The sequence below is a fragment of the Polistes fuscatus genome, unplaced genomic scaffold (genome assembly GCF_010416935.1).
Source record: "Polistes fuscatus isolate 324 unplaced genomic scaffold, CU_Pfus_HIC Scaffold3, whole genome shotgun sequence".
Lineage (NCBI taxonomy): Eukaryota > Metazoa > Arthropoda > Insecta > Hymenoptera > Vespidae > Polistes > Polistes fuscatus.
In genome coordinates, this window is record NW_025113107.1 from 4390597 (window position 1) to 4404096 (window position 13500).

Consider the following 13500-nt stretch of genomic DNA (forward strand, 5'->3'; position numbering starts at 1 on the left):
TATTTGAAAAGTTCGCGATTGATTTTAAAAATCGATCATTCTCTTTCTAATTGTTTTTTTTTTTTCTCGTTTCGAATCGTCGAATGACGAAAGCGTGGAAAGTATTATTTTTTTGGGGGTTCATCGTGTACGAGAAAAAAAAATAAAGAATGATAATTAGGAAAGAGTTTTCTTCGGCAATTATTTACCAAAAATGAATTAATGAATGTAACATAAACTTTGGAAGAAAGAGAGATGATAATGGGTGAAATAAATGAAAAGATGAGAAAAGTTGTACGAACGAACGAAAGAAAGAAAGAAAGAAAGAAAGAAAGGAAAAGAAAAAAAAAGGAATAAAGATAGAATGATAAAGAGATTAAAAAGAACAGAAAAAAGAAATCAAGAAAGAACGTGCCATGATACTGTCTGCAACTTTAATCTCTGGAGCCATTTCTCGGTGTGAAATTTCAACGAAAAGAGAGATAATGATAACGAGAGAACGAAAAACGTTTTCGAACATTTCGAAAGAAGTAAAAGATAAAACAAGAAAGAAGAGAAGTATAAAGAAAGAAAGAAGAGAATAGTAAAGTAAAGAAGAGAAAAAAGAAAAAAAAAAAAGGGGAATAAAATAAAAAGGATCCTTGAAAGTGGATGATAGTCGCTCGTTGACGAACTAATCGATCGAGAAAAAAATCCAACTTGACATCGAACTTCGTAAAAAAAAAAGTAAAAGAAATAAATCAAGATTTTATTACTATTAAGTTTCAAGCTAAGAATCATAGAACATAAAAATAACTTGATAATGAACAATTAGGGGAAGAAAATTTCAAGGTTAGAAAAAGAATGATAAAAGATTAATCGTAACAATAGGCTGATTTATTATTTCAAAGGGTTAAAAGAAGAAAAGAAAAAAAAAAAAAAAAAAAAAAAGTTGATATTTTAACCCTTTGCACTCGAGAAAATTAAGAAAATTAATTAAATTAATTTTCGGTCAAATTAAGTAGACATTTTACAGGTACTTTAAAAACATTTATAAACAAACAAGCGTATAGAAATAATAAAATATCATCAGTTTATTCATTTATATGTCGAAAAAAAAAACAAACTTTGATAAATATAAATTATATAAATATATATAAATTTAATATATATTTATATAAAAATAATATTATATAAATATATATATAAAAAAATTTTATAAATAAACAAACTTTGATAAAAATATAAAAAATAATACCACACTCTGTAATTAGTTTTGTTGCGATATTTAATGAAACTTGAAATCGGCCGGACGCCGTATCGGCGTCGCTCGAGTTGACACTTGAAATCAGCCGCTCGAGTGCAAAGGGTTAATTATAATAACGTTCAGGTTTATCTCAGATCGGATGTTATCCTATCGCTGGGACAAGAAAATTAAACGAGTTTTCTTTTTATTGAACATACTTCAAAGTGCGAATGAAAATAAGATAAATAGAAAGAAATAAAGAAAGAGTGGGTGGATTAAATTAGAACACCCTGCAATCGAGTAGACATGCAAACGACTCCAGCTGGATTTACCGGTCATGCGAGATCACAAGCACACTCCCATCATTCTCATTCACCCTTCTTGCAGGGTGGAAGAGGGTGTCTGCTATCGAGAGATCTTCGCACGATAAGCGGCTCATCTTAGAAAACAAATGGGGGAGCTGTTTAAAAAGTGTATGTGTATATATATGTACGTACATACGCATGCATAGATAGGTAGGTATATATATATGTGTGTGTGTATGTAAGAATATTACCTTATGTTAGCCAAGTATTTGTGTCTGTGTTTTAATATCTTCGTAAAGTATGAATGAAAATCGTTCGTTATTAATGGAATCTTTTAGACGACGTTATAAGTTTTCTAATGCGTGTGTGTGTGTGTGTAATTTATTCTATATTGAAATGAAATAATTTAAAAAAAACAAATTTTTAATTAATTTCTAATGAACACATCGAGAAACAAAAAATTATATATTTTTATTCGAATGTACAAATTATTCTTCAATTAATTTACAACGAAGGAAACGCGGAAAAATTGTTTTTAAAATTCTTCGTAGAACGGTAGAGGCTGGTGGAAATTTATAAAGTATACACGAGTTGATATACACGCGTATATCTCTAAATTCGATAATCTAGTATTTTGTATCTTCGTAAAGTGTTAACGTAAGCTTAAAGATGATGTAACTTGACGGAAAAATTTTTATTAACATTTATTTGTTGAAAAAAAAAAAAAAGAAAAAAACAAGAACAAAATTAATAAATTGATCAGGGGATTAATTAGAAGAAGAAGAAGAAGAAGAAGAAGAAGAGGGGAGGAGAGGAAAGGAAAGAGAAAGATAAAAAAAGGAAGTTTATCTCTGTAATAAAAGTAAAATAAATAAAACTGTAAAATATTCACATAGGACATATAAATACCGGAACGATCTAACATTAAATGACAAGTTTGTAATAAACTCAACGTTTAAAAGAGCAAGTTAACGCGGATCAAAGCATCAAAAGGGGTAGGCAGGTAGGTAGGTACGAACTAAAAGGAATGAGAGAAAACTCGGGGCATAGGAAGATATATATGACACTCGAAAAGCGCGAGATCTCGATGCAGATGAGAGAAAAAGGAGATGTTAATGGTGGTGGTATGTGTTACCGCAAAGAGCAACCACCACCAACCACCCCCTCCTCACCCACCCCCATCGTCGTGCTTTATGCTCATAGGCACGAACACGAAGGAGAAAATTTTACGAGGAATCGTGAAATATGTTCGCGAAAAAAAAAGATAGAAGGAAAAAAAAAAAATTAAAAATAGTGCCGTTTTACGAATTGAAACCACCGAGAAAAATTTGATTTCACAGACTAGTTTCTTAACGACTCGAGACGTCTAATAATATTATTCATTAAAATATATAATATCAAAAGAGAAACAAATAATATCGCGACACGAATAACAATTTATTCATCGGTTAATATATAAAATGATAAAAAAAAACGTTGTTGTAATCGTACATAAATAATTCATTCCCGCATTCGATTTCTACGATTTAAGTTCAACCCCGTTAATCTTTCGTTATAATTAAAAAAAAAAAAAGAAAAAAGAAATCAATCATAAAAGTTTGCTTGTTATTAAAAATTAAGAAAAATTCGATACAATTTACAAATAATAATAATAATAATAATAATAATAATAATAATAATAATACAGTAATTATAATATTAAATTTCCATCAATGTCTACGCTTTTGCATCGATAAAATAATAACCATTAGTTCCTCTTTTCTATTTTACTATATACATATAATAGAATATTCTCAGTGTTCCCTCTTTAATAAACGAGTTATCGAATATAGAGAAGATCGGCACGTTGCACGGTAACTCGATAGAAGGGGAAGGTAAATAATGGCTACAAAGAGGCCATCGGTTATTCTTTCTCTCATTGCATGCCAATAAAGAAAGAAACACAGAAAAATAAAAAAAAAAAAAATTAAAGAGAGAAAGAGAGAGTCGGAGGAAGAAAAGCTTTGAACACTCCTTTCCGTAAAGTTCTTCTCGTGAATTTTTCAACCCCTGCACAACAAATGCACAACCCATTCACTGACCCAACCCCCTGCCTTCTTATATTTACATTGCAAATGAAATTTCATTTGCACTTTTCATATCTTTAAATAGCCACCAGCTGACTTAATATATCGATCTTATCTATACTTTTTCATCTTTCATCTATCTTGACGAGGAATTTTCTCTCTCTCTCTCTCTTTTTATCTATTTTTGTCTCTCTCTATCTTTTTCTATCTGGTTCAACAATACTTCTCTTTTTATTCCTACTTTCCTTTTCTACTTCTTCTACGAAGGACACGTTGCATTGGCGTAGTTCATCGTTAACGAGGTAAACAGAGATAGAAAGTAGAAAGATAGGGGATGGAAGTAAAGGAGGTGACTTTTCAACTCGTCAAAGAGGGGACGAAAATAGGACACTGCAAAATCTTTTCCATCGATTTGCGATGTATTTCGTATTGTTAGACCCTTAGAAGTATTGTATGTACATACATATATATATAAAAGTCAGTATATATATATATACTTGGATCTATTTCTTTCGTCTATACAACCTGACTTTCTTTCATCTTTTCATCTTTCCTATCCTTACTTTTTTTTTTCTTCCTTTTTTTCTTTTTTTGCTTCAACTATATCTCACTGACCACTGGGAAAAATTTTATCTAAACCAACAACCACTGAGTAATTCTTGGGATACCATATTGGATATCTCAAAAATTATAGGATCGAATGAAAGTATTTTATGGGAAAGATTATTATGGAAAATTTGTTGTTAAATAATATTGAATGAAAAATATTCTTATATTATATATGATATATTTCTTTGCATAATCTATTTTCTATTTCTAAATATAATCGTAATGAATCGTATATTAAATTCGAATTAATAATCATTTTCGTTAGTTAAACGTTCAGTTTTTCTATATCCTTTGATAATTGTCATCTTTATTTTTCACCTTAAAATAAATATTTCACAACTTTTCCTACGAGATACCAAAGAGCAACTTTATCTTTAGATTAAAGCATATGCTAATGCCTGAAAGTAATGGTGTACGTCATTATTTTAAGAGAAATAGCAAACTCAAGCAAGAAATTTTATTATCGTGGGCATCGAAATTCTAATTTGGATCGCTTAACGAGATTGAAAATAAACGAGGTTCATATAACCCGACTAGGTAATTTTGTTAGTAAAGTGGAATACTTCAGAAGTATTTTATTTTCTTCTATTTTTTGTTAGTTTTCTTTTTTTTATATCTTTTTTTCTTTATTTTCGTCATATTTTACTCTAGCAAAAGAAACTTTACATTCCTTATTATACCATAGTTTCTTTTGTAGATAATTTTGAAATGAAGTTTTAACATTTTTTAAAGTGCAAACAAGTTAATATAATACATCCGTGCAATCATAAGAGATTAAGAAAATAAAAGGGAATATTATTCGAGCCACTGTGTAGATCGTAAGATATTTCTACGTTTATACTATTGTATGATAATAATCTACATGTTTTTATTGTTAAGTTCTACTTTACGTTTCACTGAATTACTCTACAAAGAGAAATAAGAAATAGTCCCATATATTTGATCTTTTCTAAAAAGAAAATATTTTATTTTAATCTAAATAAAATGATAACAAATATATATATTCATGAGAGAGATATACTTAATACTGAATTATAAACCTATCATCTATATATCTGTTACTTTTAAAATAAATGATTATTATAATACATCTCGTGTTCGGTGATATTCTTAAATGAAAAAAAAAATATCACTCAAATAATAATTCTATTTAATAGATAGTGCAAGCAGCAAATAATTAACACCCCACCTGTCGTATACGTTGTTTGATTACCTGATAAAATAATTCGCAATATAAAATACACAGGCAAAAACAAGTGTGATGAAAATATACGTCAGAATATTTTAATATTCATGAATCTTGTCCATCCCAAAGAATAAAGACGATAAGATGCACTTGAAATATGTTAGCATATAAATATATATTTATATATTATATAATCTTATATAGCAACATATATAACCACCAGCAGTACAAGAGTCAATATTTTCATGAACTCTATAAATTCCAACCATACACTTCGTTCATTATCTTAACACTGAATATTCGAGAAAATTAATTAACGGCAACGTGCCGTTGCATACGATAATTAATTAAGACAAACCACCTCCCTGTTGGATGGAAGAACTGACTAAGAACAAAAAGCACCTTGCTAAGAAGTAAGTAAGTTAATTAATGAATGAACGAATGAACGAATGAACGAATGAATAAATGAATGAGTGAGTGAGTGAGTGAGTGAATGAATGAAATATGTAAACGGAAAAATCATTTGACCATTAAATAAGATCTTAGAGAAATTTTACTAAACAAACTCTCTTACACACACACACACACAAATACGCATACGCGCATACAAGGTTGTTAGAATATTAAATTCGCTTACCAAGATCCCTTTGAAGAAAATTTCCCTTCTCTCCTTGTCTAACGTATAATCCTTATTTCATTTGACCAAAAAAATAAAACTCTTCCCATAAGCAATAAATTAAAATAATGATGAGATTTAATTGTTAACGTTTCGTTAATAACTCGAGAATTTCTCGTTTTAAAATATGAAACACACATTTCGAGAACTTTTCAATAACACTTATACAAAACAAAGATTTCTCGAAAGAAAAAATCAACAAGAAACTTGAATATTATGTTTAAATGAAAAAATATAATTTTAAACTTCCTATTTGAATTATTATTTCAAACTAATAATATCACTAACAAACTGAAACGTTTTTTTGCGATAATATCGACAAGTAAAACGACGTTGCACGCGACGAACGTGACATGTTCTCCTGTAATGTCCTCTCTATGCACCATGAATGTGCAGCACCAAACATAGAACAACGGTGATCGATTACGTCATTCACCTTTTCTCGCCCCGTTAATCAAACCGAGGGAAGTGTCGTTCTCTATTGTTCTCTCTCTCTCTCTCTCTATCTATCTATCTATCTATCTTTCTCGTGGAAAAATTAAATGAACGAAAATATATATATGAAACTAATGAAATAATAAAATAATAATAAATAGTAGATAAAAAATTCTCTCGTAATGTCGATGATATATGAATTAAATTGAAAGAAAATATATTTAACGAAACGTGAAATTAATAATGCTGAACAAATAAACGTGTTAATCGGTAACAAATTCTCTTGACGAGTTTTATTACCTGTCTATCATCAGGTGTTTCTCTCTCTGCGTCTATTGTTCCCGTTAATTAAGCATCCTTTGTACAAGTGTTTACTACCATTCGAATGCGATAGAGAAGTCGCATCGTTTCTGCATTTGAGGTGCATACAAAACCGTACATTCACAGAAGAAGCTTTTTTTTCCTCGTGATTTGAACGTGTACAAAGTAGAGAAAAACAGAAAGGGGAAAAAAAAAGGGGAAGAAAAGAAAGAAAAAGCAAAAATAAAAAGAAGGAGAAAGAGAAAATGAGAATATGTAGGCGCGTATTAAACGAGAAATAAGAAGACATTCTATCGCGTGGATGAGTTAGTCACGAGCGCACAAAAACAAACGTACACACACAAACACAACAGAGATAGACATTATCTCTGAAAAAGCAAAACAATCGGCGTTGTTCTGTGCTTTCAGCATCCAACCGACACAGCTCATTCCTTCAAAGTTCCGTGGTATTTCCGCTTTGTTTTTCCAACCAAGTGGATGCAATCATCGTACGAAAGATTGAAACGTATTCAACTAATTAATTCTACTTGTATATAATATACATACAAATATAATATATAATTCACATATGTATACTATTGTCGTACGTAATAATAAGCTAAAGAGACACATATCGAGCTTCATTCTCACGGATATAAACCCAATCGAACCAATTCACCCCTATTGCGTTTATACAATCGATCTATCAAACGATTTTAAATGGATTTAACGATAATCATTGAAATAAACAGAATCAAATCTAATAGGATTTCCTGTTTTAATAACCACACACACAGACACACATCCTTTTAAAAATATAATAATAAATAAATACAATATAAAAGGAATATATAATATTATATTTATATTATTACTATTCTTATTAATATTATTATTGCGTTTATTTCGTTTATTCAAACATTAACGGGGATATTAGAATTTGTGTTCTCATTTATTATTATTATTATTATTATTATTATTATTATTATAAATAACAAATCATATACATTTTCTATACTATTATAGTTCACGTCTAACTTGAAAATATGAATAATTAAATAAGACAAAATAATATTGTAATTAAAAATAAAAGTCTCGTCAACCAATTACAAAAGTTCATTTCACTAAAGCTACAAATCCAATAAAAGCTTTTACTACATTTCCCCGTTCGAATGCATACGCGAAACCACCGTAAAGCTCCCACGGGCAAAGCACGATTTTCCATTCACGATCAATTCGACACGTCAACTTCTCCTTCCAAACACTCTCTCTCTCTCTCTCTCTCTTCTTTATTCTTTCCCTTTCTACCTTTTTTCATCTCTATTTATTTCCTTACTTCTTTCAAGAGTCTAACACAACACAACTCTCTCTCTCTCTCTCTTTAAGCAAATACTATGCCCAATCTCTTGCACTCTTAAGATTTTTCGATTTTTGCTATAAAAGATTGAAAGCTTACACAAGAGTTATCGCAATTGTGTTGTTGTTATGTATAATAATAAAAAATTTGTTCAAAAAGTTTACTAAAAAAAAAAAAGAAAAAATATTTACTTAATCCTATTTAATTTATAAGAGCTAACATTTGTATTTGCAAAACTATTGTTATCAATGTATATTTCTATGTACCTACTTAAACGTAAAACAATAAAAAACAAAAAAAAATATATATAGCATAAAATTAGACAATAAATTTGTTTAGCTTACAATGATTACTTACTTAAAAAAAAAAAAAAAGAAAACCACACACACACACACACACAAACATACAGTCTTTTTATATATTATAATATTTAATATATCACGTTGCTCCTATGGGAAAAAAATGATTCCTATATCAACAGAAATCTCTTCGTCTTTAGATTTTAAATAAAAATGAAAAAAGAAAAATAAAATTGCTTATGGTTACCAAAAGAGTAAATTTCAAGGGATAATGATCCGTGGAATTATTCATCGCACACAAAATTACACTTGGTAGGAGGGTCGTGTGCTTTTTAGTCGACTCCACCGAGTAGAAGATGATTAAAAAAGACAAACAAATTTGGCTAAAGAGAGAAAACCACTACGATTTCAATATTGGTCTATCTAGCTAGAAAATTTAAACTAGCATCAAGCAGCCAACATGATTCCTAGCATGGTCCCCAGCGAGTTTATTAACTCTTTCAACCACGCCACATTAGACTCACGAATATTGCTTCCTGGCATATGTCTTATACGATAGTATTAGTGTAACATTAATACTAACAGAAGGGATTATTTTTTATTGAATCTGATCGATAACACAACAATTATCTGGTTACACGCAAAAACCTGATATATATTTTCATTCGTACATATTAGAATAAATTTAGAAAATATCTTTTAAAAATTTTTGCGTGTGTAATTCAATTTATTTAAAAAAAAAAAAAAAGAAAAAAACATAATATATACACGAACGTAATTCAAAGAAAACTTTGATAATTATAATCGAAAAATATTCCGAATCAATTCTTCTTTCTACTTCGTATAAAATTTCAATTAAATATTACAAGCAAACACAATAAATGTAATAAAATAAAATGTGTAAATAGAAATGTCTTTTTCTCTCTGTAAAATCTTTATATTTTGAAAAAAAATATCCAAGGTTCTCTATGGAACGTAGCTAATAAAAAACTATGTTCAATACAATAACCTTAGATAGTAGTAAGAGCATAGAAAATATATTTCCAGACATTTATGAGGGGTAAAAGGAAGTTGTGTTCAAGAAAGTCCTTCGATCGTTGAGTCACGGACGATGGTGATTCACCGAATCAATGGAAACATAAAAACACGTATAAGAACATAAAAAGAGTACATATATATATATGTATATATAAGAGTGAACGTGAGAAACGAGGATACATTCATCTATTCTCGGTATATATTTATGTATATATGGTATATATGTATGAATAAAAAAAGAAAAAAAAAAGAAACATAAGTATAATAAAGCTTGGCAAAAGACAAAAGATTACAAGTGGACTGGTGTAACATAAATTACACACATACGTATAAATATATATATATATACTAAAGTTCTTTCATGGAAGGAACGATAGTTGAGTACAATGAACCAAGCACTTGGAACAGCTGATCGTACAGCAATAGCATAGCAGAATATTACAAATATATTATCGTCAAGAAATTACTTCTAATGTAAGATCTGAGTTATAAAATATCTTATTAAAATTCTGATAGATATATTTTAATATCTTTTTTATATTGAAAATTCCGACGTTACTTATTGGTCAAGCCAATAGATAGATGGATAGAAAATGTGAATCACATTTTTTGTCTATACATGTATAAACGATTAAAACTGAATCACGATCTAACCGATGTTTTCTAGTCATTTCTTTTCAACAAAGAACCGATGACAAGTTTCGACGAGTAAAATTGTAACTCGACGGAGATAACAAGTTGCTTTCATTTATCAAAATGCGAGAACGAATTTCTCATCGGACAAAAATCGATGAAGCATTCATATCAAACTCTAACTATATATTATATCTTTTACCATTCATCACGAATATATATATATATCGATCCATTAAACGCGATCTATAGAAACTAACGATAAGTTGTAAGAACGTATATTATATCAAAGTAAAGAATTTTCCAAGTTATCTGAAAAACTGTGTATTAAACTTCTCGATCGACACTATACCAAAGATAATCTTTTAAAGTACGTTATATATTATCGTAGAACAAAGTTTCCTCTACCCAGCCAATCAGCCACCAACACATATGGCGTTTGACAGTGATCGAAAAGAGATGAAGAAGACAAAAAAATCAATAACGCGAACAATAAATGACAAGATCCAAATGTTAAGAAAGCACAATAGTCTTAAAATAATTCGTCTCAATATTATCGAGATAATCAAAAATACGACACGTTAATCGTTATTTAAATAAACAAACAACCAAATACATGCGATTTAAAAAGCAAACAATTTAGGGTGGGGGACGGGGGGAAGTAAAAAATCCAACCTGTTTCTTTAACGGTGTAGCATATTCGTCCCTGCTTCTCTCGAATCTTTCAAACTTGAAACTATTACTCCTGTAAAGTTCGTTGTCACTCTGTTGTCGTCTGCATAGTCTCCTGGTGAATGCCCGTGGCCGGCATGGCGCACATTCGGAGGCGAGCTCCCAGTGCAAGTGCAACATCGCGAGCTCAGCCGTGCATCTGGCCATCGCGCAACCAGCACGCCTAACTCGATATTTAACTCGTTTAATACGGCCCTCGGTTTGTGGTTTATGAGAGCATGGTCGAGTACCAGCAACGTTTTCCTCGTCATCTTCGTCGATGTTTACCGAACTTTTTCCGCATTCGCAGGTTGCGCGAGTAGCCGTTGCTGTACGGCGTTCATCAGCTGTTGTTGTTGTTGTTGTTGTTGTTGTTATCATCATCATCCTTGACTCGTGTGAGCAAGGTTTTGATTGCTCGTCGCAGTCGCACTCGCACGGCGCCTCGCCACCGTCTGTGCGAGTCTGCTCGACAATTGAGCTCAATGTTCTCTCCTGTTGCAACGTTCCCACATTTATCGATTGCTGTTGCTGTTGTTGTTGTTGTTGTTGTTGCTGTTGATTCGTTTGATTTGACGAGCCAGCAAGAGGTGATGAAGTCCCCAATCGACGTTGCTGCTGCTGCTGCTGCTGTTGTTGTTGTTGTTGTTGTGAAACAACAGTACCATTGGTCGTATGTCGACAAGGTCTCTCTGTGCATTTGCATCTGAAAATAAATCAAGATCGATTGATTCATTTAATTAAAATCGTTAAATATTTATATCGTAATAGAGTAATTAAGAGATCAGCAGGACTACCATGGATAAGAATCACACAGGATAGGGATAGATGCAGAACGTTAAAGGAAGCCTATGCTGGGCGCAAATTGGCTAAAAGAAGAAGAATAGAGTATATTTGATAATGTAATAAGATACAAAAGCAACCGTTTTAACAATTCCTATCAATATTACTAGCCATTCCTAAAAGTAATTTTGCGCGTTTCACATTTATCATAAAAATAATCTATCAAAATGTATCGTGTATCATTTTTCGTATCATTAGCCAGGAATGTCGATATGCGCGCACATACACACAAATAATAAGAAGGAGAATTACGCTCGCGCGCATGCACATGCTCGTAAAGTCATCCATATATATATATATATAAAGGACCTCTCTCACAGCACACACGTATATACGCTCGACAGGTCCTTTAAGCCGCTTCACGCTCGAGACGAGTGGGACAAAATTTCTGATTTCAACCCTCAACATACCGGATATGTCTTCATGGTCTGATGCAAGCAAATACTTGGGCGTTCATCCCTTAAATGTAAAACTCGAGGTGCTACAAAAGGCTAGTTACCGCACAACGAGTACTTTTATTATCTTAGAGATAACATTCTGTTGGAAAAATAATCGAGGACAATAGATGAGACTTTTTCTTTCAAAAAATCAATCACACGTAAGGACGAAACTATCGAGAAAATAATACAGTTATCAAATAATCTTTTATCGACGAGGAAAAATCTCGAGAGTGCAGCAGCTGATCAGGTACAGGGTACTATTGACATTCTTACGCGCGAAATTACAAATGTATCCAAGTCTGTATATGCAATATCTAGCATAAATTTGTGCAAATAACAAAAAATACAAAAATAAACAAAATAATAATTAGATAAATATATAATTATCAAATCATATAAAAAATGTCAACGTAATTAAAACGAAAGCATTAAACTTACAGAACGAGCATTATTATTAAGGTCTAAAAAAGGAAAAAAATAAAAGAGATGATAAAATCGATGCATTCATAAAGATATCCGAAATAAAAAAACAAAAGAGAAAATAAATTCTCTCACCTTCTGACTCTTTGCGAAGATCCAGGAGCGCGAGGTGCGTCGTGAGGACAGGGTTGCAATTCGTTTGGACAGTCGCAGTTGCCTATCGGTTGCTGTCTCGTACGACGAACTCTTATTAATACAGGATGTACCGGACACGGTTGAACTTGGCAAGCACATACGATTGTTTGAGGATCTCTAGATCTTCGAGATCCACTGGCACCACGCTTCGCGCGTTGATCCACGTGCAACTGACATGGTTGCACGGGGCAGCCGCAACGTCCTACGGCACTGCGACGCCCAACACCTTGTACGCGTCTCCAAACCCGCTCCATTCAACGACCGGCGTGCAACTGACAATTGTACGCCCCATACCATTCGGTCGGAACCACTTCGGTTAGCTTCGGTAAGTTCCGACTTAACATTCGACTCCTCGACGAACTCAACCTCGGGGAGTAGGGATGAAAGCTCTAAGAACTGTCAAGCTCCTCACAGCTGTACCACTGATGACGATATTCTCTTTCTGCTTCCGTCACGTAACGATGAAAGAATGTAGTCATATATATATATATATGAACATACATGTGAAGATATATCGAAGCCTCATATCCTTCATAGAATCTTCAAAATGTATTTCCTTTTAAAGTAATATATGGACGACAGTGTAATGTATATATATGTATAATATATTTTCTTTTATTATTTATGTGTTCATTAACTTCGATCGAAATCAATTTTTTAACCGTTTGGCTGCTGACGGCAATTTGGCGCAACATAAGAAGAGCGCGATAGCGCTCCTTAGCAGTCAAACGGTTAATAACGAATGTGATTTACTATATACCTTTTCGTATGATGTTTCTTTCA

At 31.7% G+C, this 13500-nt stretch overlaps 1 protein-coding gene across 1 annotated transcript in view; it reads right to left on the reverse strand.

Moving 5' to 3' along the window:
- Positions 1-13080, reverse strand: part of LOC122519135 — a 154825-nt gene extending 141745 nt beyond the window's left edge. The window contains exons 1-2 of the mRNA XM_043638408.1: positions 12658-13080; positions 10784-11525 (exon numbers count right to left, since the gene is read on the reverse strand). Of these exons, the coding sequence (XP_043494343.1) occupies positions 10784-11525; positions 12658-12971 (1056 nt within the window). The 5' untranslated portion in view covers positions 12972-13080. The remainder of the gene's footprint in view (positions 1-10783; positions 11526-12657) is intronic.
- Positions 13081-13500: the final 420 nt, after the last annotated feature.